Genomic DNA, 20173 nt, shown 5'->3' with positions numbered 1-20173 from the left:
AATATACATAATATATTATGGTAATCACATTCTGTCCACAGCTAGGTTACACCCAAGTGAAGGACTATTGCTCATCACGTTTAACTCCTGTTTGACACATGGTGATTTTCACTCCAGGTTTCTCCTCTCACCTCCTGGTGAGTTTGGTTCCTTGCTGAGCTGCAGCTCTCCACTCTTGACTCAACCCAGTGACTTTTCCAATTGGCCATAATTAATACAAGATTCTTTGGCAATTCTGCATGTGCACCGGTTGACAGTGGAGGGAATTGCACATGCACTAGATTTTCATCAAACATCCTCCTGGGTACTTTCAGCAGGTATCACAGAATGGTGATCAGGAGCAGGACTGCTCAAGGAAAAGAAGAGCCCTTATACCACAGCTGAGACCTGCAGTATTACAGTAGGCGTGGGTTCCATTGTTGTCCCAAGAGACTAATTGCTTACTGGACATACTTGCTGAGTTATTAGAGGAATGATTTAGAGGCATAATTTGTATTGATATGTGGCCTTTAACGGAATGTTTGACGTCTTTTTGAACCACTGCAGTGAAGCGCCTTGGGAATAATGGCCACAAGAAATTTGAGGTGCAGTACAATGTCAACCGATGTGAAGACTTCACTCTGCTGAACAACTTTGCAAAGGCTTTCAACAACACTATAGCTGAAATGGTAAAACCGTTATTGGTGCTATGTCTTTGAGTGCAGTGTGTTTGAGAGTCTTTTGAATTTCTACCACGGTGCTCAGTTGTTGAGTATGTTAAGAATGGGGAGCAATAGATTTTTGAACATTCAAGTGAGTCAAAGAATCTGGGGATTGGGTACAAAAGTAGACTTTAAGGCATAGGATTGGCCATAATATTGAATGATAGAGCAGGTTCATAGGGCCGTTTGGCCTATTCCTCCCTCCAGCTTTTGCAATCTTATGTTTTCAAAATTACTATCAACAGTTTTCATTTAAATAAAGTACCACATCCCATTGAGTTCCACAGGTATTTTGTCAAACAAAATTTAATGCTAAGCTGGTGAGGAAGAACTAGGGTAGATAGGTAGATTCCAAGGAGTATCTTCAAAGAGGAGAGAGACTTGGAAAGGTTTTGGGAGGGAATGCCAGAGACTAGGCCCAAGGCAGTTGAAAGAACAGCCACGGATTGAGAATGAGGTAAATCAATGATGCACAAGATACCTGAACTGGAAGAAGTCAGAGATCTGGGAGCATTACTGGGCTGGAGGAGATTATAAATACAACGTAATAGTAGGGGGAGCCAGACTCCATCGAGATATTTAAGCACAAGGAAGTGACCTTTGAAATTGAGGCTTTACTGGGGCACTACTGTGCAACAGCTGGTTTCCTACAGCCCTCAAAGCAGACGTACTACCCCACTGTGCATAGATATAACTGGACTTTTATACATGCAGACTGCTTGTTACTGCCTTGAGAGAATAAAACAGGGGTTGGCAGGATTCTAGACATTTCTGATTGCCAAGGTCCTATAGTGATTGTTTTTTCTCTCTTTAAATGTCTTCAGGTTCCATCCCTTTGCGGTGAGGATAATGACATTGAATGTGAAATGGAGGAGTTACCCAAAGTGCAATGCCTGGAGTACAATTATAATTATGAAAATGGTTTTGCCATCATAGGTATTGCATTTGACTTTCATACCATTGTAGTGCAGCATCTGCAAATGAAAATACGTTTGCTATCCAGTTAGCCCCCTCCACTTGAAATACTGAACAGGTCAGATAACATCTCTGGAAGGACGAACACTGTTAACCTTTCAGAGCCAGATGGCAGGTCATTAATCTGTAATGTTAACTTGCTCCACAGATGCTGTCGGACCCAGCTGAGTACTTCCAGTATTATCAGTTTTTATTTCAGATTTCTGGGACCCCAGTAGTTTGCTTTTGTGCACTGTTTTTGTTTGTTGCTTTCAAGTATCTCCTTGAATGTTGGGGGGCAGAGGGAAGGGGAGGCGGAGAAGTTTCGGATGGGGATTTTGGGCCCAGAGTCTAAATATGATATCAGCTTGATTAGGAAACAGAACAGCTGGCAAAGAAGAGAGACAACTTGCAAGTCTGGTTGTACCTGGATGAAGTGAAGCTGCAAGGAAACTTTGTGAATTTCAGGTATAGGACATTAAAAGTTAGCTAGACTGATTTGATGGGAGATGTTGCTAATATGCTTGGATGTATGTTGAAACAGATTGCTCAGGGAGATTACTGGGGCAAGAGGGCTGGGTGATGATAGAATGGTCTTACTGAATGGTGAAACCATCTCAAGAGGCTGAATAGCTTGTTTATGTGCCTTATGTTTATATCAATATAATATTGTGGTTTAGTTAAATATAAGTCGAGTTTGCTTCCTGTTACAATATCTCCTCTCTGCTGCAAACACTCATTGACTTCCTTTTCCCGTGTTATTAAAGAGATTTCTCACAACATTCTGAGAAAAATAACTTTTTATTGCTTCCACTGTTAAGTATTTAAATTTTTTTAAATTTAAAATTTTTTTTAAAATTTTATTTACAGCATGGTAACAGGCCCTTCCAGCCCAACGAGTCCGCACCACCCATTTTAAACCCAATTAACCTACCCGTACGTCTTTGCAATGTGGGAAGAAACCGGAGCGCCCGGAGGAAACCCACGAAGACACGGGAGAACATACAAACTCCTTACAGACAGCGACAGGAATCGAACCCCGATCGCTGACGCTGTGATAGCATCACGCTAACTGCTATGCTACCGTGCCGCCCCTAATTGATCCACACTAACAAGGTATGCATCTTGTCACCAGGGCCAGGCTTATGGGGAGACAATTACGAGCCATTGAATGAAATGGATTACCCTTACGATGAACCGGAGAATTCCCATCGATTACAAAAACGATCAAATAAGCAGGAATTTTTAACTGTGCCTCCTGTGAAGCCACCTCTGAAGACAAAGAGACAATCTAATAGGAGAATTAGCTTCAATGCTCAAGAAATCGATCAAAAGATCAATCTGGTATTTAACATCAGTGGTAAGTACAAAGCTTTAATGATCTGCAACATTTATACATAGTCAGCACAATCATCTAGGATAGTTTGAAGAATCTAGATATTGAACTCAACGAGAATCTTAGGTCCTGATGCTAGGTCTCGACCCGATACGTCAACAATTCCTCCCTCCCCCCCACCCCACAGATGCTGCTCGATCCACTGAGTTCCTCCAGCAGGTTGTTTGTTGCTCCAGATTCAACATCCTGCAGTCTTTTATCTATCCCCATTCAAGTCCACTCTGCCTACCTTACAATGTTTTGCCAACACCATTCAACACTATCATTATGACAGGCAAAAGCACATAGCCGGTTGTGGAAACTCCTTGCGCACAAGACGTGTGCAAAGTGGAATGCAATGGATTTGATTCTATAGTCCAATCATTTTCTTAGGGCAGCACAGTAGCTCAGCAGATAGCGCTGCTGCCCCACAGCTCCTGCAAACCAGATTTGATCCTGATCTCTGGGGCTTGCTCTCTGGAGTTTGCACATTTTCCCTGCAACCATGTGGGTTTCCTCCCACATTCCAAAGATGTGCTGGTTAGTAGGTTATTCGGCTACTGTATATTACGCCTTGTGTAGGTGATTAATAGGAGAATCAGGGTAAAAAAGATGGGCATGCAGAGAGAGTAGCCTACAGGGAAATAAGTGAGGGAATTAGATTACTCTGAGAGCCATCATTAACTCATTGGGACAAATGGTATTGGTTTATTATTGTCACTTGTACCGAGGTACAGTGAAAAACTTGTCTTGCATACCGTTCGTACAGATCAATTCATTACACAGTGCATTGAGGTAATACAGCGTAAAAACAATAACAGAATACAGAGTAAAGTGTCACAGCTACAGGGAAGTGACATAGAATTTAAATTTAAAAGAGTAGAATGATTATAGTAAAAGTAATGAGTAGGTCTGCAGAGAGCAGCTTGCAACGGGTTGCCACGCTCCGGTGCCATCTTGCCATCGGCGTCCTCTTCCATATCAAAAGGAATGAGAGAAATTATCAGCATACATTTGTAAGGATCACACTGATAAAGACTGGTATTTTTATGTCACCACTAATGTGCCTTTCAGGATGTCCCAAAGTATTTTACAGCATTGAAATATTCTTGAAATGTAATTATTTTTGTAATGTGGGAAGCAAGGCAGATAATTTGTGGAGCAAGCTGCCAGAGGAAGTGGTAGAGGCAGGTATAATTATAATGTTTAAAAGACATTTGGACAGGTACATAGTTGGCATGGATGAGTTGGGCTGAAGGGCCTGTTCCCATGCTGCATAACTCTAATTCTATGACTCTAATTTGCTTTTAATAAGCTCTCACAAACAGCAAAATGACAATACCCAGATGATCACTTGTACTGATGCGAGAGAGGGATAAATATTGGTCAGGGCGTCAACAATAACTCACCAGTTTTTCATCAAAATGGCCCCATGGAATCTTTCATCCAGGAGAGGGAATAAATGTCTATTTAGCATCTCATCCAAACAACAAGCATCTCTGATAGCGCAGCACTCGCTACACTGATTGTTCGTATTAGGTTTTTATGCTCAAGTCCCTGAACTGGGTCATGAACCCTTAGACTCTTGACTCAGGAGTGAGTACCTTATTCACCAAGCCACAGCTAACACCACCATGAAGGTATTTACTTTCCCTGATGCTATCAGCACCACTTAGTACCACAGAAACCTAGGAACAGAAGGAAGACCACACTTCTCTGAAGAAGTAACACACTTCGAGGGGAAGCTGAGTTGTGAGAGAACAGGACAGGAATCATGCTTGGATTTTTTTTTTACCCAATTTCCAGCCAGTGTAGCACTGCCAAAAGATCAAAATGACACAGTAGAATCTGATAATCAAAGGCGACTTCTTAGCACCTTGGAACATGTGACAAGCCGGCTGAAAAGAGCATTGGACAATGAACCTCTGTATCAGTTTTCCTTTGGGTCTGAGATGGCCCGGTCAAACAGCAAGTCACTGGAGAGCAACAAAGCAGCCTTATTCTGCAGACCGGGCACTGTGTTAAAGGAGCGCATGTGTGGTAAGAATTTTAGGAGTTTTAATTTGCAGTGAATTAGAAATATTTTAACTTAAAAGGTGTAAATGCTCATTAAATCTTTATGCATTCACTGGACACAGTGTATATTATTAGCGTAATTTCAAATCTTCCCTTTTCCTTTTTGTCTTTCTTCCTTTTTTTCCTTTCTTCTTTCCTTGCCGTTCATCATTTTGATAAGACTTCCAACTCTTCCTAGCTTTTAAGTGACTTTCTCCTTGCTTTGTATTTTTCTATCTTCCATTTATACTGTTGTGGTCAAGGTGCTAAACTCTGCACATTGGCTGGGCTCAGAACCTCACTCACAGTGAATTGTGAAGGTGTTGTGTCAAACCTATGGATAGTATGACCCAGAAATTCGGGCTTGGGCTGTGCTGCCAAAGTTATAGGCCCATATGTTTAACATGTGTCCTGGAGTCATTCCTGCATTGTGATTCTAAATTCATTTCATTTATATGCTCATAGGATAGGGACAAGTCTGGTAAGATGGTGTTTATGCCAAGCCCAAGTTGTCTTGATGGTTTTCATCTACTCTGCAAGACTGAAGCCATATATTTGGAGGGTAGATTCTCTTCACTTAAAGGTCAAAGAAACTCTCAGAGCTTCCATCACACTGATGGTAATATTTTCCATTTACCTGGCTCAGGTGAATCCCATTGAGAGGTCAACTCAATCTTCCAATGAACCAGCTCTAGTATCTGGATGAAGACAGAGAGAACAGTACAGCACATGAACAGGCCCTTCAGCCCACAATGTCTGTGCCATTCATGATGCCAAATTAAACCAAATCCTTTCTGCCTGCACATAGTCCATACCCCTCCATTCATGTGCCTACTTAAAAACCTCTTGATCACCACTACCATATCTACCTCCACCACCACCCCTGGCAGTTCATTCCAGGCACCCACCACTCCCTGTGTAAAAAAAAACTTGCACGCACATCCCCTTTAAACTTGCCCCCTCTCGCCTTAAACCTATGTCCTCTAGTATTCGACATTTCTACCCTGGGGAAAAAGATTCTGGCTGTCTACCCTATTTATGCCTCTCATAATTTAATAAACAATTATCAGGCGTCCCCTCATAGCCAGTGTTCCCACAGAAGCCCAGACAGCACTGGAATCTGCCTCTGCATGGCATTCAGTTGTGAGTGGGGATAAAGGTCAGTGGCAGTTGTCCAGAAGGGAAGCCTACATGGTGAGGGCCAGCTGGTGGGGTGGATGGGGGTCCTGAGTGAGTTATTGGAGAAGAATCATCAAGCATGTGTACTGCCGGTTGCTCTTTCTTGTAACCTGATATCGAAATCCAGACAGAGGCACCCTCTGTGATGTTGGATTTTCATCACTCCACTATGGACAGCTGCATCTTTAGCTATCTAAGCTTGGGAGCTCCCTACCAATGCCCTTCTGCCTCACCCTCCTCTTTTAAGGCCCTCTTTAAAACCTACCTCTGCTAAGCTTTTGATATCCCAATATTTCCCTGTGTAGGTTGATATCAAATTTTATTTAATAATGCTCCTATGTCAAACATTGGTGTTTTAATATGTCAGAGGTTCTCTATAAATGCAGTACTTAGTTATAGGACACATGTAAAGATAACCTGAGAAATCATACTCCTTAAAATGATGAGCCTTTTCTCAAACCTTTGCAACAAGAATTTGTCCCATTATAATTTGCTGCATTTTTATTAATGGAATCCCACAGCAGTCACACAGCATTAAGTACATGTTCTTAATTATTGATATGTTTTATTTTCCTATGCTTTTGTTTTTCCATTAAAAAAGAGCCAGAAAATATTAAGACTGTAATAGGAAGAAACTATCCAGGAGACCTAGAAATCATCAGAAAATAAAAGCAGTTCTGGCAATGTCAGAAAAGTCATCAACTTTAAATGTTAATTCTGTTTCCTTACCACTAATGCTACCTGACTTACTGATTACTTCCAGCATTTTTTTTGTTTCCAAATCAGATTTCCAGCATTTGCAGTTTTGTTTATGCTTTTAGACATCAGAGAAGATGGGCATAAACTTAACTAATCTTTGCCTCACCTGTTAGCATGAGAAGAACCAGTGCTTTTAATGTACATCAGCTCTCTTAGATTAAGGACAAGACTACATTGGAGAGGTGGTCTAGATGTATTGCTAACAAGGGATCCAGGCACGCTTTTGTGCTGTTACCATTTTATGATAACTCGGCACTTTTCAACTGCTTCTGCTATCTAACATTTGTACCCTGAGAATAATAGGAAAGAAAATTAGTACCAACACTCAGTCATGCTCTTGAACCAGAGGAGAACTGCCAGAGCAATTGGGAGTAGTTCAGGCATTCACACCTTTAGCTGAAGGTTCTCAGTGGCCCAGCGACTGGAGTAAATAATGGCTTAGATTGGCCCATTGCCCAGATTGACTACTTGCAGTCCCATGCTTACCTGTGCCAGACCAGTTAGGTTAGACTTGCTGACTGAATCTGTCCTGGCTCTGAAATATGTGGCCCTGATCAGTTACTGGGCCTCAAGTGACATAAGCAGCCATAACCAATCTCTCCCACAAACTTATCTGGAAACCACTGATAGGCAGTAAAACCATGCCTCCAGCATTGCTTTCTGTCAAAGCCATCAAGGATTTTCAGTGCGACTGAATATTCAAGGCATTCATAAACATTTGTGAAATTAACAATAAAAAGATTTTGAAAACGATTAGCTTTTTTTTAAAAAAATAACTAAAAATGTTTAAATAATTAAAAACATTGAAGCAAATGGAAATAATGAAAACAAAATGTAATTTATTCTTACCTATTTTCCCATTAGCCCCATTATCACCAGTTATTTGAATGGGCCCTGGTTTGGCACAGGGTAAGTGCTGTGTCATCTCAGCAAGACCCTGCTCCATGACAGACAATAACCAGAAGATCACTGCTGGGCTCAGCCAGTGAGATCGGGACTCATTTGTGTGCAAGTTCCAAACCTGTCACTATTTACCAGCAAACATTCATTTGGAAAAAGAGACGATAAGGTTTCAAAATGAAATCCAGTCTAATTTATAAGAAAATACTTTGTGGGCTTGTATGCACACAAATGTAATGTTTTTAACAGAAGGCTGTGATTCAAACCAAAACCTCTGGTTGTGAATCTGCTGCAAAACAGGTTTCATACCCCACTCGGAATTCCCTCCCTTTGACTTTAACACTAAGCTTTGCATATAAGAAGGTATAAAACCCAGGATTGCACCTGATTCATTCCAGTTTAGTGATGGCAGGGTAAAATTGTTCCTTATACTGCAGTTCAAATAAATGGACTTAATGTCTTTTGTATGTTGTCTTATGGTCTCTCCCTCTCTCTGCTCTGTGCAAAATCTTATAGTGAACTGCCCTGTGGGGACATTTTACTCACTGGAACACAGGGATTGTGAGAGCTGCTGGATTGGGTCCTATCAGAATTTGGAGGGACAACTGGAATGTAAGATGTGTCCTACTGGAACATCGACCGAGTACATGCACAGCAGGAGCACTGATGAATGCAAGGGTAAGACGCACAGACACTGGCCTAGGTAAACTTTAATAAATGGAACAGAGAACTTTTCCTGCATTGCTGGGAGGCAGGGGAAATTTGAACCCACTAGTAATTCAGTCCAGACACCACATTGCTTTTTTTTAATATTGGAAGTGTCCTAACTCTTAATATAGATACAGAAGTGAAGGAAACCACATTCTTCAGTTTTGCATTGAGCCATCCCTAACCCCTGACTGCTTGAGCCCTACTTTAGTGGCTAAACTGTGGGAGTGTTTGATTTCCAAACACTACAGCTGTCACCATGAATTGTACCAAAACTTACCGATATAAATCAGGTTAAAAAAAATGTTATGTTACATTGAGCTCACAATCTTGAAAGCTGTCATGAAAAAATGAATTTCTGAACCCATTGTAAGACAAATTCAGTTTGCCTTGAGCTCCCTCCAAATAATTAATGAATAGATTGCTTATTTACCCTTTTAAATAATCAAAGAGTAAAACTAAACACAGAAATGTAGATTCTTTCTAAAGTATTTGGAAATAAGATTTTTAAGTTTTATATTCAGCTGTCCACTTTTCTTCACCTTCCTTAATTAGGTCAGTGCAAGCCTGGAACCTACTCTCCAAATGGCCTGGAGACTTGTGAATCATGCCCATTGGGAACCTATCAGCCAGATTATAGTGCAAAGAAGTGCCTTCAGTGTCCAGATAAATTGACCACTGTGAAAAGAGGAGCTATTGAAGTATCTGAATGTGGAGGTAGGTCTCGAGCAATCTTATAGTATTGGCTCTGGCTCAACAGATTGGATTCTTTCAGCTCCGAGTCAGAAGCTTTCAAGTTGAAGTCCCAGTCCAAAGTTTTAAGTGTAAACAAAAACTGAGCTGACTCATCATCAGAGTACCATAGGAATGCTGCACTGTCAGAGTTGCCATCTTTCAGTTGAGCTGACTGACTCTTCAAGTGAATGTAAAAGATCCCATAACATTATTTGAAAGAAACGCACAGAGCGATCCCTGATCCTACGGCCAATGATATCTTAATCAGCATCACAAAAATCTACTACTTAGTTAATCTTGTTGTTATTGTGAGGGCTCCCTATGAACAAGTTGCCTGCCATGCTTCCAACATTACAACAGTGACTATACTTCTTCAATAGTACTTCATTGGCTCTGAAGTATTTGGGATGTCCTAGACTCATGCAAGTGCAATATTAATGCAAGAGTTTATTATAAAGTCTAACAACTTAAAATAGACATTCCCTTTGCTCCACCCATTACCCTCCCCCACCTTCCCTGCCATTTAGACTAATTTGCTATCTCTCTTTTTCAGTTCTGATGAAGGGCTTTTGACATGAAACATTGACTGGTTTCTCTTTCCACAGATGTTGCCTGACCTGCTGAGTTTTTCCAGCATTTTCTGTTTTTCATTTTGGCTTTCCAGCATCTGTACTTTTTTGTTTGATTGCTAAAATAATCATCACATCTGTAAAAGGCAGAATGCCAAATGTTATGAGGATTGAAAGATGTCTAAATTTAGCCAGTAAAGAGGGTCTAGAACTACAAAATCATCAATGCCTCATTTAACCAAGTAGCTAATGACAAAGAAAGGCTTTGTTTCAATGGCATGTAATTTTAATTGTCATTTGTGACTTAACATATTCCCATTGTTTTGTTGATGCCCCAGTGAATAATGGTTACACAATATGAGGTGCTTTCCATCATCCCTGTGCTCAAGGGACTCATCAGCATCCCTACCCCAGGGAAAATCTAAACATGAATCTCAAACAAGATAAAAATTTGATAACTAGGCGTATTGTGTATCTGTGTAAGTATATTTTTAAGAACTGAATGTACCATGTGGTATGGCTTTGTTACATTGTTGTATCAAATACTGCTGTTAGTTGATTATTACTGTCTTCAGTAAAGGATGTTCTATCGATGGCCCTACCTCACTATTCACTAATGCGAACAGCAGCACAGAAGAGCCTACAGATGCTAGACCTAGGTTGAAAGTCCAATGGATGAATGTTAAGCTATACTGCAGTCCCGTTTCACAGGTATTGCATGGTCATCTAAAGCCCTGAGATAATGGGCAAGAGGTCTGATATCATTTCTCACTGGAAGTCTATTGCCTGCCATGTTGGGCAAAGACAAACAAGAAGCATGCAGTTTGTAGACCTTTTGTATTCTTGGATAAAGTAATGAAAACTTGCTGCAACTTAAACACATTATGGACTTTCAGACTCAGAGGACCCAGGTCTCTTACACTCAAATCAGTGGCCCCAGCCTGTCTGCTGCTCCTTAAGAAACCCTCTTCTGTCCTTTATTACCTTCAGACTTCACTATTCCATTGTACACTTGGCCAGCTTCCCTTGTTCTGCCCTCTGTGACTTAAGGTTATCCCAAAGTGTTCTTCCCTCGTCTTAACTCACACCAAGCCCTGTTCAGCAGTCATCCCATCCCAGATGAAGGATCTCAACCTGAAACATCAACTGTCCATTTCCCTCCATCGCTGCCTGACCTGTTGAATTCCTCCAGCATCTTTTATGTTGCTCCCAATTCCAGCATTTGCAGTCTCTTGTGGCTCCATCCCTATCCCTTTTGACCGATATTGACTCTTGGTTAAACAATGCCTCAATTCTAAAGTTATCACCCTTGTTCTCAGATCCCTCCATGGCCCTCATCCTCCCTTATCTCTCTACATTTCTGTCCCAGGTTCCTCAGAAACCACACATGTCTTCAATTCTGTGCTTTTGGTCATTCCCAGATTCTGTTGCTCTGTAATAATCATTTGCACCAAGGCCCTAAGCTCTGGAATTCCTTTCCTACCTTTCCTTCCACCTTAAAATCTACTTCTTTTAAGATGTCAGATTTTGTTTGATTTTGTTGCTTGAGGCATGCTGTTATATTAAAAGTGCTAAATAAATACATCTTGTTATAGTTGCCATGAGACTCTAGAATCAAACGTTAAATTATGCTTTTATTTCATGGGTGTCTTATACATAATATTAGTTGGTGCTTGGAAAACAAGATGAGCTATGAGCATAAAACATTGCCTACAGTTTAGTTTGTGAAAATCCATGATATGTCTTGACATGATAAAGACTTGCTCTTCTATAGCACTTTTCACAACCTCTGGACTCCCCAAGCCCTATGCAGTTGCTGAAGTATGTTTGAAGAGTAGTCACCATTGTAATGCAGGAAATATTGCTACTAATTTGTGCACGAGAGGCTCCCTCAAAAGGCAATGTGATAATGTCCAAATAAGATGATGTTGGTTGAGATATTACTACTGGACTGGACTTCAGGAAGATCTATACTGCTCTTCTGCAATTTATGGGACATTTTGCATCTACATGAGGCACCAGGTGGTTTAAAATCTCATCTGAAAGATGGCACTAATAGGACATGGAACATAGAACAGTAGAACAGAGGAATAAGCCCTTCGGTCCATGATGTCTGTGCCGACTATGATGTTAGTCTAAACTAATCTCATCTGTCTGCACAAGGTCTATATCCATCTAGTCCCTGCCTAATGATGTGTCTGCCTAAATTCCTCTTTAACATTGCTATGGTAAAGATAATGAGGCACTCCCTCACTACTGCACCAGATTGTCAAGCTCATGAAACTGGAGTGGAATTCAGGACCAACTGGCCAAATGATGAAAGTGCTACCTTTGGTACTCGACAGTTGTTTAACCCATAACGGAGTCATAAGGAGAGCAAGAGTACAAGAAGAGGAAATAAAAGTTGTGGTTTCTGTGCAATAAAGTGAGTGTATTAAATTCTGAAACCTTGCCTTTTCCCATATGTATAGTGCCATGTGCTGCAGGTCACGTTTCCCGCTCTGGGATAATGCCCTGCTACCCTTGTCCCAGGGATTACTATCAACCCAACGCAGGGAAGTCGTTCTGTCTGGCCTGTCCATTCTATGGAACAACCACTATCACTGGGGCGACTTCCCGTAGTGATTGCTCTGGTAAGGAGAAAACACACAATTTTTTTGTTAAATGGCAGTGACAGGCATCTAAAATATCTGGAAAACAAATTCTATATAACAACATTTTCTACTTTTCAAGGTTTCAATTCTGGACATATACCAGAAACTGCCAGCCTACTGATACCAACGCCTTTGGAGAGCAGACCAAAATCTAGAGCAAATCAGGTAAAATTTGATTAAAAATATTTAAATGTGAATCACTTTATAAATGTGGTACATAGCATATGATGCAACCTGATATGATAGAGGCATTACATTCCCAAAGACAAATAAAAGGGGAATATCTATCTGAGAGATGGGGAACAAAAATCTTTACACAGTGAGTTTTTAAGATCTGGAATGTACTGTCTGAAAGTGTGATGGATGCAGGTCCTTGTATAACTTTAAGAAATATATAGCAAAAGTATTTGAAGGTAAAAGATTCTCAGGGTTCTGGGCTGAGAGCTGGAGGACATGACCGACTGGATTTTTCTACAAAGAACTAGCAAGTACTCAACAAGCATCATGGCTTCCTTCTCTGATGTACTGATTCTGAAAATATTTTCTCTCAATACCGAAAGCTGATTTTGGAATATGCCCAAGTGTTATTTGAAATTCTTTCATAAATATACCTTTACTGCATAACCTCACAATGGTAAAATTTCCTCTACTGGTTTTGTTTGACTAGTCAGTGCAGAGCACAGGAAGTACCTACCAGGAAGTGCTAGAGCTTGCTCCAGAATCTAATTTTAATTCTAGAAACCTTGTGTTAGTTACATTGATCACAGCCACAAAGTTCTGCGTTTATATTGCACTATCAAAATGTTCCAACGCAAGGTAGGAAATGTGGCATCCCAAGTGTGCACAAGAATCTCCCACAAACAGCAATATGATAATAGCTAGATAATCTGTATATAAACATGTTGACTAAGCAATAAATCTGATAAGGAGATCGTGAAGACCTCTTTGACCTTGGAAGGCAGCAGAACCTCATTTTAATCTCTCTTCTAAAAGGCACTACTTCTGCAAGAGCAGCACTCCCTCAGTTCTGCACATGAAGTGTCAGTTTGTACTTCAAACTCAGGTTCTTGGAGTAGGACTTAGAGCCATAATCTTTTGACAAGACATAGCTGCCCTATCATTTTGAATGCAGTGTATACAACTATTATTGTGAGAGCCTATAAATTAAAAAAATGTAGAAACTACTTTGTTTTCCACATGAAACCAGAAGTATGATATTGTCAAATCCAGACTTGGGTTAATATTGACAAGTCCCATAAAAGCTGCAGCCACAATCCCTATATTTCAGGAAAGGACCACTGACTAAGCAAATGTACCACATGAGAAGTGGGGTAGCATAATGCCGCAGCAGTTAGTGCTTCTTACTCATAGCTTCTGGGGACTGTGTTCGATCCTGACCTGGGGTGTTTTTTGTGGGGAGTTTGCACATTCTCTCCATGACTGTGCGGGTCTCCTTGAGGTGCTCCGATTTCTTCCCATGTCCCAGCGACATGCTGGTTGGTTAGTTTTCTACTGTAAATTAGCTCTTAGTGTAGGTTAATGGCAAAAAGAATTATGGGAGCAAATGAGCATGTTTAAAAGAAAATGAGGTGCAAGGAAATAAGGAGGGGGGAAATTGGACTGATGGGATTGCTCCCCTACGAGCCCACGTGGACTTATTGGGCCAAAAGGCCATCTACTGTGTCATTATAAGACTAAATATTGAAGACCTCAATTTTGGTGAATTGGGGGTAATTATTTTCTTTCTTCTTTTAAATGAAGGAGTTTCAATGATTGCTTCCTGCAGCCATGCCAACATAATGGAAGTTGTGAAAGTATTGGGTCTGGATATGTTTGTGTGTGTCAGCCTGGATTTACTGGTGGGTGTAACATTTCCATACTCCATTCCTCCACACACCACAATCTCGCAAGCATCTCATTTATGTACTGCATTGTGTATTAGGTACCAACTGCGAAACAAATATCAATGAGTGTGCCTCGGACCCCTGCCAGAATAATGCAGCCTGCCAGGGATGGAATTGGAAGGTTTGTGTGTTTGTGTCAGCCTGGTTTTATGGGTAGTCACCTCTCAGGACCTTCTTCTGCTAACATAATGAGAAAGAGTAGATCCCTGCACAGTGTATATATTTGGATACACAAGAGATTCTGCAGATGCTGGAATCATCAAGGGTCTCAGCCCAAAATTTCCCTCCATGGACCTGCTGAGTTCCTCCAGCACTTTGTGTGCATTGTATGTATTAGGATTATTTTTTTCACTAATTACATCAGGAACTTTTTTAATGACAATTGATCACCAGGGTTGCAGCATTCATGGTGCATGAATTAATAAGCAAGTCCAGTGGTGTCTTACCAAAACAGAAGTTTACAAAAGGAATCTCAAGGCAAAGAGGTAACTAGAAAGAATTGCAGCATAGACAGTACTTGAAAGACGCCTGTTGAGCTCACCATGCATATATGCTCCACTTCCTGCAGTAGTCTTTTTAAAAACCTTGCATTCTCTATTTGTTCAATTCATTTACTGCATTTGTTAAAAAGATGTCATCTTTTCTCAGCCATTCCTGTGGCAAAGACTCCATTCTGGGAACTCATCCCAAAAGAAAATTCTCTCCATATTCTGTGTAATAAATCATGACTCCCCACCAAGAAAGAAATGCTTTTTTTCCCTTTTCTCTTTCTGATGGCTTCATTGTTACTTTCATCACACTATGAACTATTACCTGCATAAGCTGTTGAAAATGTTACGCCTTATTGGAATGAGGGGTAACTGAATCTTTAACATCATTCTAGCTTATAATTATTGCCAAGCAGCCTCTTTAGCTCTGAAAGGCTGTGTAGAGCATCATTCCCTCCATTCTATGATAAAGATTATATATTTTTTAAATATTAGAATATTTTAAAAAGTTTTTCTGATATTTCATCTTCTACCTTTATTCCACATGTATATCCTGATGCTGTATTTCACTTTGTGTAAAATGTTAATTAAAATCTTTAATTTTATTTCCTGCTGAGGATTCTTAATTCCAATTGGTTTACTTAACCTGCTAGTTTAACATTGTTCTTAGCTATTAAAGAGTCCTCTTTAAACAGTGATGTTGAAACAGAGAAAATTGGCAGCACATATTCCACTAAATCTTTGTGGGTGGCTTTCTTTGAGATCAATGGCAACCCAAAAAGTCCAGGCAAAAGCTTGTGTTGGTGTCTTCCAGGTCAATTATGTGAAGAAAATCTGAACGAATGCATCTCCCAACCATGCCTTAATGAAGGAAAATGCATTGATGGGATTAATGCTTATTACTGCAAGTGCACTCATGAGTTCAGAGGTAAAATCATATTCAGTCCACTGCACCTTTCAGAAAATAACTCTGAAGAAATAAGCTACAGCCTTTGTTTATTAGTTTATTTAAGGATTGCCCTGTTTTCTAGAATTCTGACATCAATATTATACAGGAAATTTCAGAAGCACCAATTAGGGTGCATTAATGTAGTGACTGGATAGAAATGTATAGCTGAGACATGATTCAGTCCGTCTGGTTCCTGCTGGATCTTGGGCTCCATACTGACTTTTTTTCCATCCAGCATATGCTTCTTTTCCTTTCTCCATCATATTTTTATTTAGTTGTTACTTAAATGCATCTCTGCTATTTGCCCCAGCAACTCCCTATGGCAATGAGTTCCATATTCTCCCCATTCCCTGAGCTAGGAAGTTTCTTCTGTGGGATTATCTTGTGCTTACAGCCCCTAGTTTGATCTCAGCTCGAAACCTCTTCTCCATGTTAACCAGCAAAGCCCTTGGCTTCTTGCCGGAGTAAAGTGGCCCAACCTGTTCAATTTTATGACTTCTCAGTTCTGATTTCATCCTTGTAAATCTAGTTATGTCAATATTCCTCCACCCTTGGAATCCCTTTCTCACTTGACAACTTGACCCATACAAGTTGTCATGAGGATAGGTGAACTGCTGGCATTTTACCTTCTCTGAGGTTATACAATAGAATTCTTGTGTTCATTTTAATTACATAACGGTATATTTTTACTTCATGACTATTCCAGTTTATTCCCGGACAATTGAATTAGCATAATATCTGAATATATAATATATCCCATATACATGGATCTAGAATTGTTGAAATTTGATTGAAAACCTGGCTGGTTCCCTCTTATCTCTTGGGATGGAAAGCTGCCGTCCTCAGCCTTTATATGACTGCAGCTCCACATTACCTGGTTGAACCCTTACCTGCCCCCTTAGGGCCCACCTCCTCATCAGTAACAAGTAGAAGGATGGTCAGTTCCACCCATATCCTGTAAGAGAATAATCAAGTTGGGCTTGGTTAGCTAGACGAGTTCATGTGCTAACAGACTGAGTATGAGTGAGCAAAAAGAATTGATGCTGAAAGAAAGACAGCAGCATCTTTTATGTCCTCTCAAATATCCCACAATGGATTACAATAAATAACTTCTTGAAGTGTAGTCACTGTTTAGAAAATCATTTTTACATAAAACAAACTTCCATGAGAGGATTGTGTTAGAACCAGCTTAAACTGTTTTAGTAGTGTTGTTTAAGGGATAGATATTGTTTAAGATACTGGGGACTACTTAATGCATTAATGTATGAGGAGTATTTGATGGTTTTAATGAGATCCCCTCCTCATCCCCCTGTACTTGATGGAGTTTGGAAGGATGAGGGGGGATCTCATTAAAACCTACCAAATACTGAAAAGTCTGGATAGAGTGGGATGTGGAGAGAATGTTTCCATTAGAAGGAAAGTCTGGGATCCAAGGCACAGCTCAGAATAAAGGGATGTGAATCTGTGGAACTTGTTTGCCACAGAGGGCCATGGAGGCCAAGTCATTGGGTGTATTTAAGAGCAGAAATTGATAGGTTCTTGATTGGTAAGGGAGTTAAGGATTACGGAGGGAAGGCAGGAGAATGGGGTTGACATAAAAAATCAGCCATGATTGAATGGTGGAGCAGGCTCAGTGGGCTGAATGGCCTAATTCTGCTCCTATATCTTATGGTCTTACTCCCATTTTTCTTCAAAATAGTGCCATGGGGTCTTTCATGAAAATCTTAGAAGAATTTCGGTTTAGTGTTTCATCAGAAAAAAAGACATAAATGGAGCACTCCCTTAATCAGCTGAGATCTTTGTGCTCCTGTCTCAGTGGCGGGATTTTAACCCACAACTTTCTGACTCAGAAGATTGCAGCCCCTGAACCATTGCCCACAGTTATAGAGACAAATAAATTCAGAAAATGGGTAATAATCTAGAAATGGTTTTCTGGCACCATCATTAGAGATTCCCTCTACATCTGATTTTGTAAGTTTCAGTTCTTGCTGTAGTTGTTTAAGTATTTCTTTTCCCCCCCCCCAGGAGCCCATTGTGAACAGGATATCGATGAATGCCTTTCAACACCATGCCTCCACAATGGGACATGCCACAACTTGATTGGTGGATTTCATTGTGCGTGCCAGGCCGGTTTCCTGGGTAATACATGTGAGATTAACATCAATGAATGCGCCAGTTTTGCCTTGTCTGAATGGAGGTTCATGCATTGATGGCATCAGTGTCTTCAGGTGAGGATCACTGCCTCACATATTGAGCTGTAATGGATTCTGAGAGGTTAACAGGGCTGGATGCTGAAATTTGTTTTATCTGGTGAGCATAAAGCTGGAGGGATTGTAAACTCAGGATAATGTTCAGCCATTTAGGATTGAGAAGGGGGTATTTATCATCAAAGCATTGTGATCTTTGAAGTTTATCAAACTGGATGTTCAGTCATTAAGTTAGTAGGCATAGATTTCTGTACTCTTGGGGAAATTAAAATATGGAGTGCATCTATATAGTGCCTTGCGCTTCCTTTTCTGGATGATCCAAAAATAAATGTGACATTCTGAACTATAGTCACTGTTGTTAAATGTAGGAATGAAGTGATTAATTTGTGCAGAACAAAGCCCACACTAAAAAAAATATAATAATGACCAAACAATAATTTTATTGATGTTGGCTGATGGATAAGCAGGGCACTGAGGGTTACTTTTTCTTTGAAATGAATAAGGGAAAAATAGTAGTATTTTCCCTGATCGTATTGAACGGCAGAGCAGGCTCAAAGAGCATCATGGCATTCTCCTGTTCCTATTTGTTATGTGATTATTAATTCTTGTTCATTGGTGACTGGGACCTTTTTATTGTTTGTTGTTTGAGTATAACGGGGAATACTTTTGAACATCAGCAGTATTGGACAGATTACAAATTCTCCTTTGCTGAAAAGGATTGAAAAATATCTTTGGAAATCAGGTTGGGTGGAGTTAGATCTCATAGATCTCTTAGCCTCTCCACCTCCCAAAGGTTCTAAAGTTCTTGAGACACACTCACACAGTCATTCTCATTGTTATTTAAAAAGCACACTCTGGCTTGGGCATGGTATGCACAAGAAGTAATCCTGAAGATTGCTCTTCCAATTCTGCATCCTTGTACGTACCTAATTTAATCACCCCTTCTTTAGTGACCTTGCCTTCAGCTACCTCAGTCCTCAGCCATGAAATTCTCCCCATAAACTTCTGTCTTTCCTATTTTCAAGACACCTCTTAGGCCAAATTTTGCTCACTTGGCCTAATATTTCCTCATGTAATTCTCTGTCAAATATTTATTGTTAAGCACCCCTGTGATGCATCCTGTGGCCCTTTTTAACTGTATTAAAGATACTCAAGTGAAACAGGGTTATATATTGAGTTTCAAGCTGTAAATTAAAATTGATGCAAATAATCTAATATGTTTGATTGGGTATTTGCTCATTTTATCCTCCAACAGCTTCACAGTGACTTTGCTACATATGCAACAGCTTTTGCAGATAAGGGCATTTCTACTGTACCTGCAGTTTCGACAGTGGAACAGGAGTTAGCTCATAAACACTTCTTTCTGTTCTTGTTCTCCTGTCACAAATGAGGCATGGCACCGGGAGAAAAGGAAAGGTTAAAGAGCAAAATGATTCACATAGCACTTAGGAAATGTATGACTGACATAAGGATATATGCAGCTTTAGCTGTATCAATGCTGAATGCACCTCAAGGATGCCTTTGTTTTCTATTCATAGATTTTTTTTAAATACTTCTGATTCCTTTTAATTTATTTCTTTACTTAGATGTCAGTGTCCTGTAGGCTACAGTGGCTTGTTCTGTGAAATAGACGTGAATGAATGCGAGTCAATCCATGCCTGAACCAGGGTGTGTGTGTCGACACACTGGACTCGTACATCTGCAAGTGTCCACCCGGCTTCAACGGACCCGATGTGAAATGGGTAAAGTCTTGGGCAGCTCAATTTTATCCGCAATACATTATAATATCAGACCAAAGTTCAATCCAAGTTAACATCATGCATGAGCTGATCCATTGCTATGCTGCAGAGAGATCATGGTGGTTTTGACTTGGATTACAAGTGCAGAGCACACATTATTGAATTGACTGTCCGTTCACATTGCACCCTCATCCGTTTTCAATTATTTCATGTCTCATGGTTCATTACCCTCTTCATGTAAGTTTCAAAGTAAAGAACAGGATCATAGTGATTTATGAAATGGAATGAGGCCCATTG

The 20173-nt window shown here is 40.2% G+C and overlaps 1 protein-coding gene across 1 annotated transcript in view; it reads left to right on the top strand.

Annotated features, from left to right (window-relative positions):
* Positions 1-20173, top strand: part of LOC127572555 (sushi, von Willebrand factor type A, EGF and pentraxin domain-containing protein 1-like) — a 186209-nt gene that overhangs the window by 84065 nt on the left and 81971 nt on the right. Inside the window, 18 exon segments of the mRNA XM_052019945.1 lie at positions 547-668; positions 1526-1637; positions 2791-3015; positions 4837-5070; positions 8440-8601; positions 9187-9348; positions 12407-12568; positions 12669-12754; positions 13257-13405; positions 14351-14448; positions 14532-14596; positions 14598-14646; positions 15796-15909; positions 17956-18107; positions 18109-18158; positions 19724-19782; positions 19785-19862; positions 19865-19879. Of these exon segments, the coding sequence (XP_051875905.1) occupies positions 547-668; positions 1526-1637; positions 2791-3015; positions 4837-5070; positions 8440-8601; positions 9187-9348; positions 12407-12568; positions 12669-12754; positions 13257-13405; positions 14351-14448; positions 14532-14596; positions 14598-14646; positions 15796-15909; positions 17956-18107; positions 18109-18158; positions 19724-19782; positions 19785-19862; positions 19865-19879 (2094 nt within the window).

The sequence above is a fragment of the Pristis pectinata genome, chromosome 7, assembly GCF_009764475.1.
Source record: "Pristis pectinata isolate sPriPec2 chromosome 7, sPriPec2.1.pri, whole genome shotgun sequence".
In the NCBI taxonomy this organism is placed as follows: Eukaryota; Metazoa; Chordata; class Chondrichthyes; order Rhinopristiformes; family Pristidae; genus Pristis; species Pristis pectinata.
The sequence above is the reverse complement of the archived record's forward strand: the minus strand, read 5'-3'. Positions and strand labels throughout refer to the sequence as shown.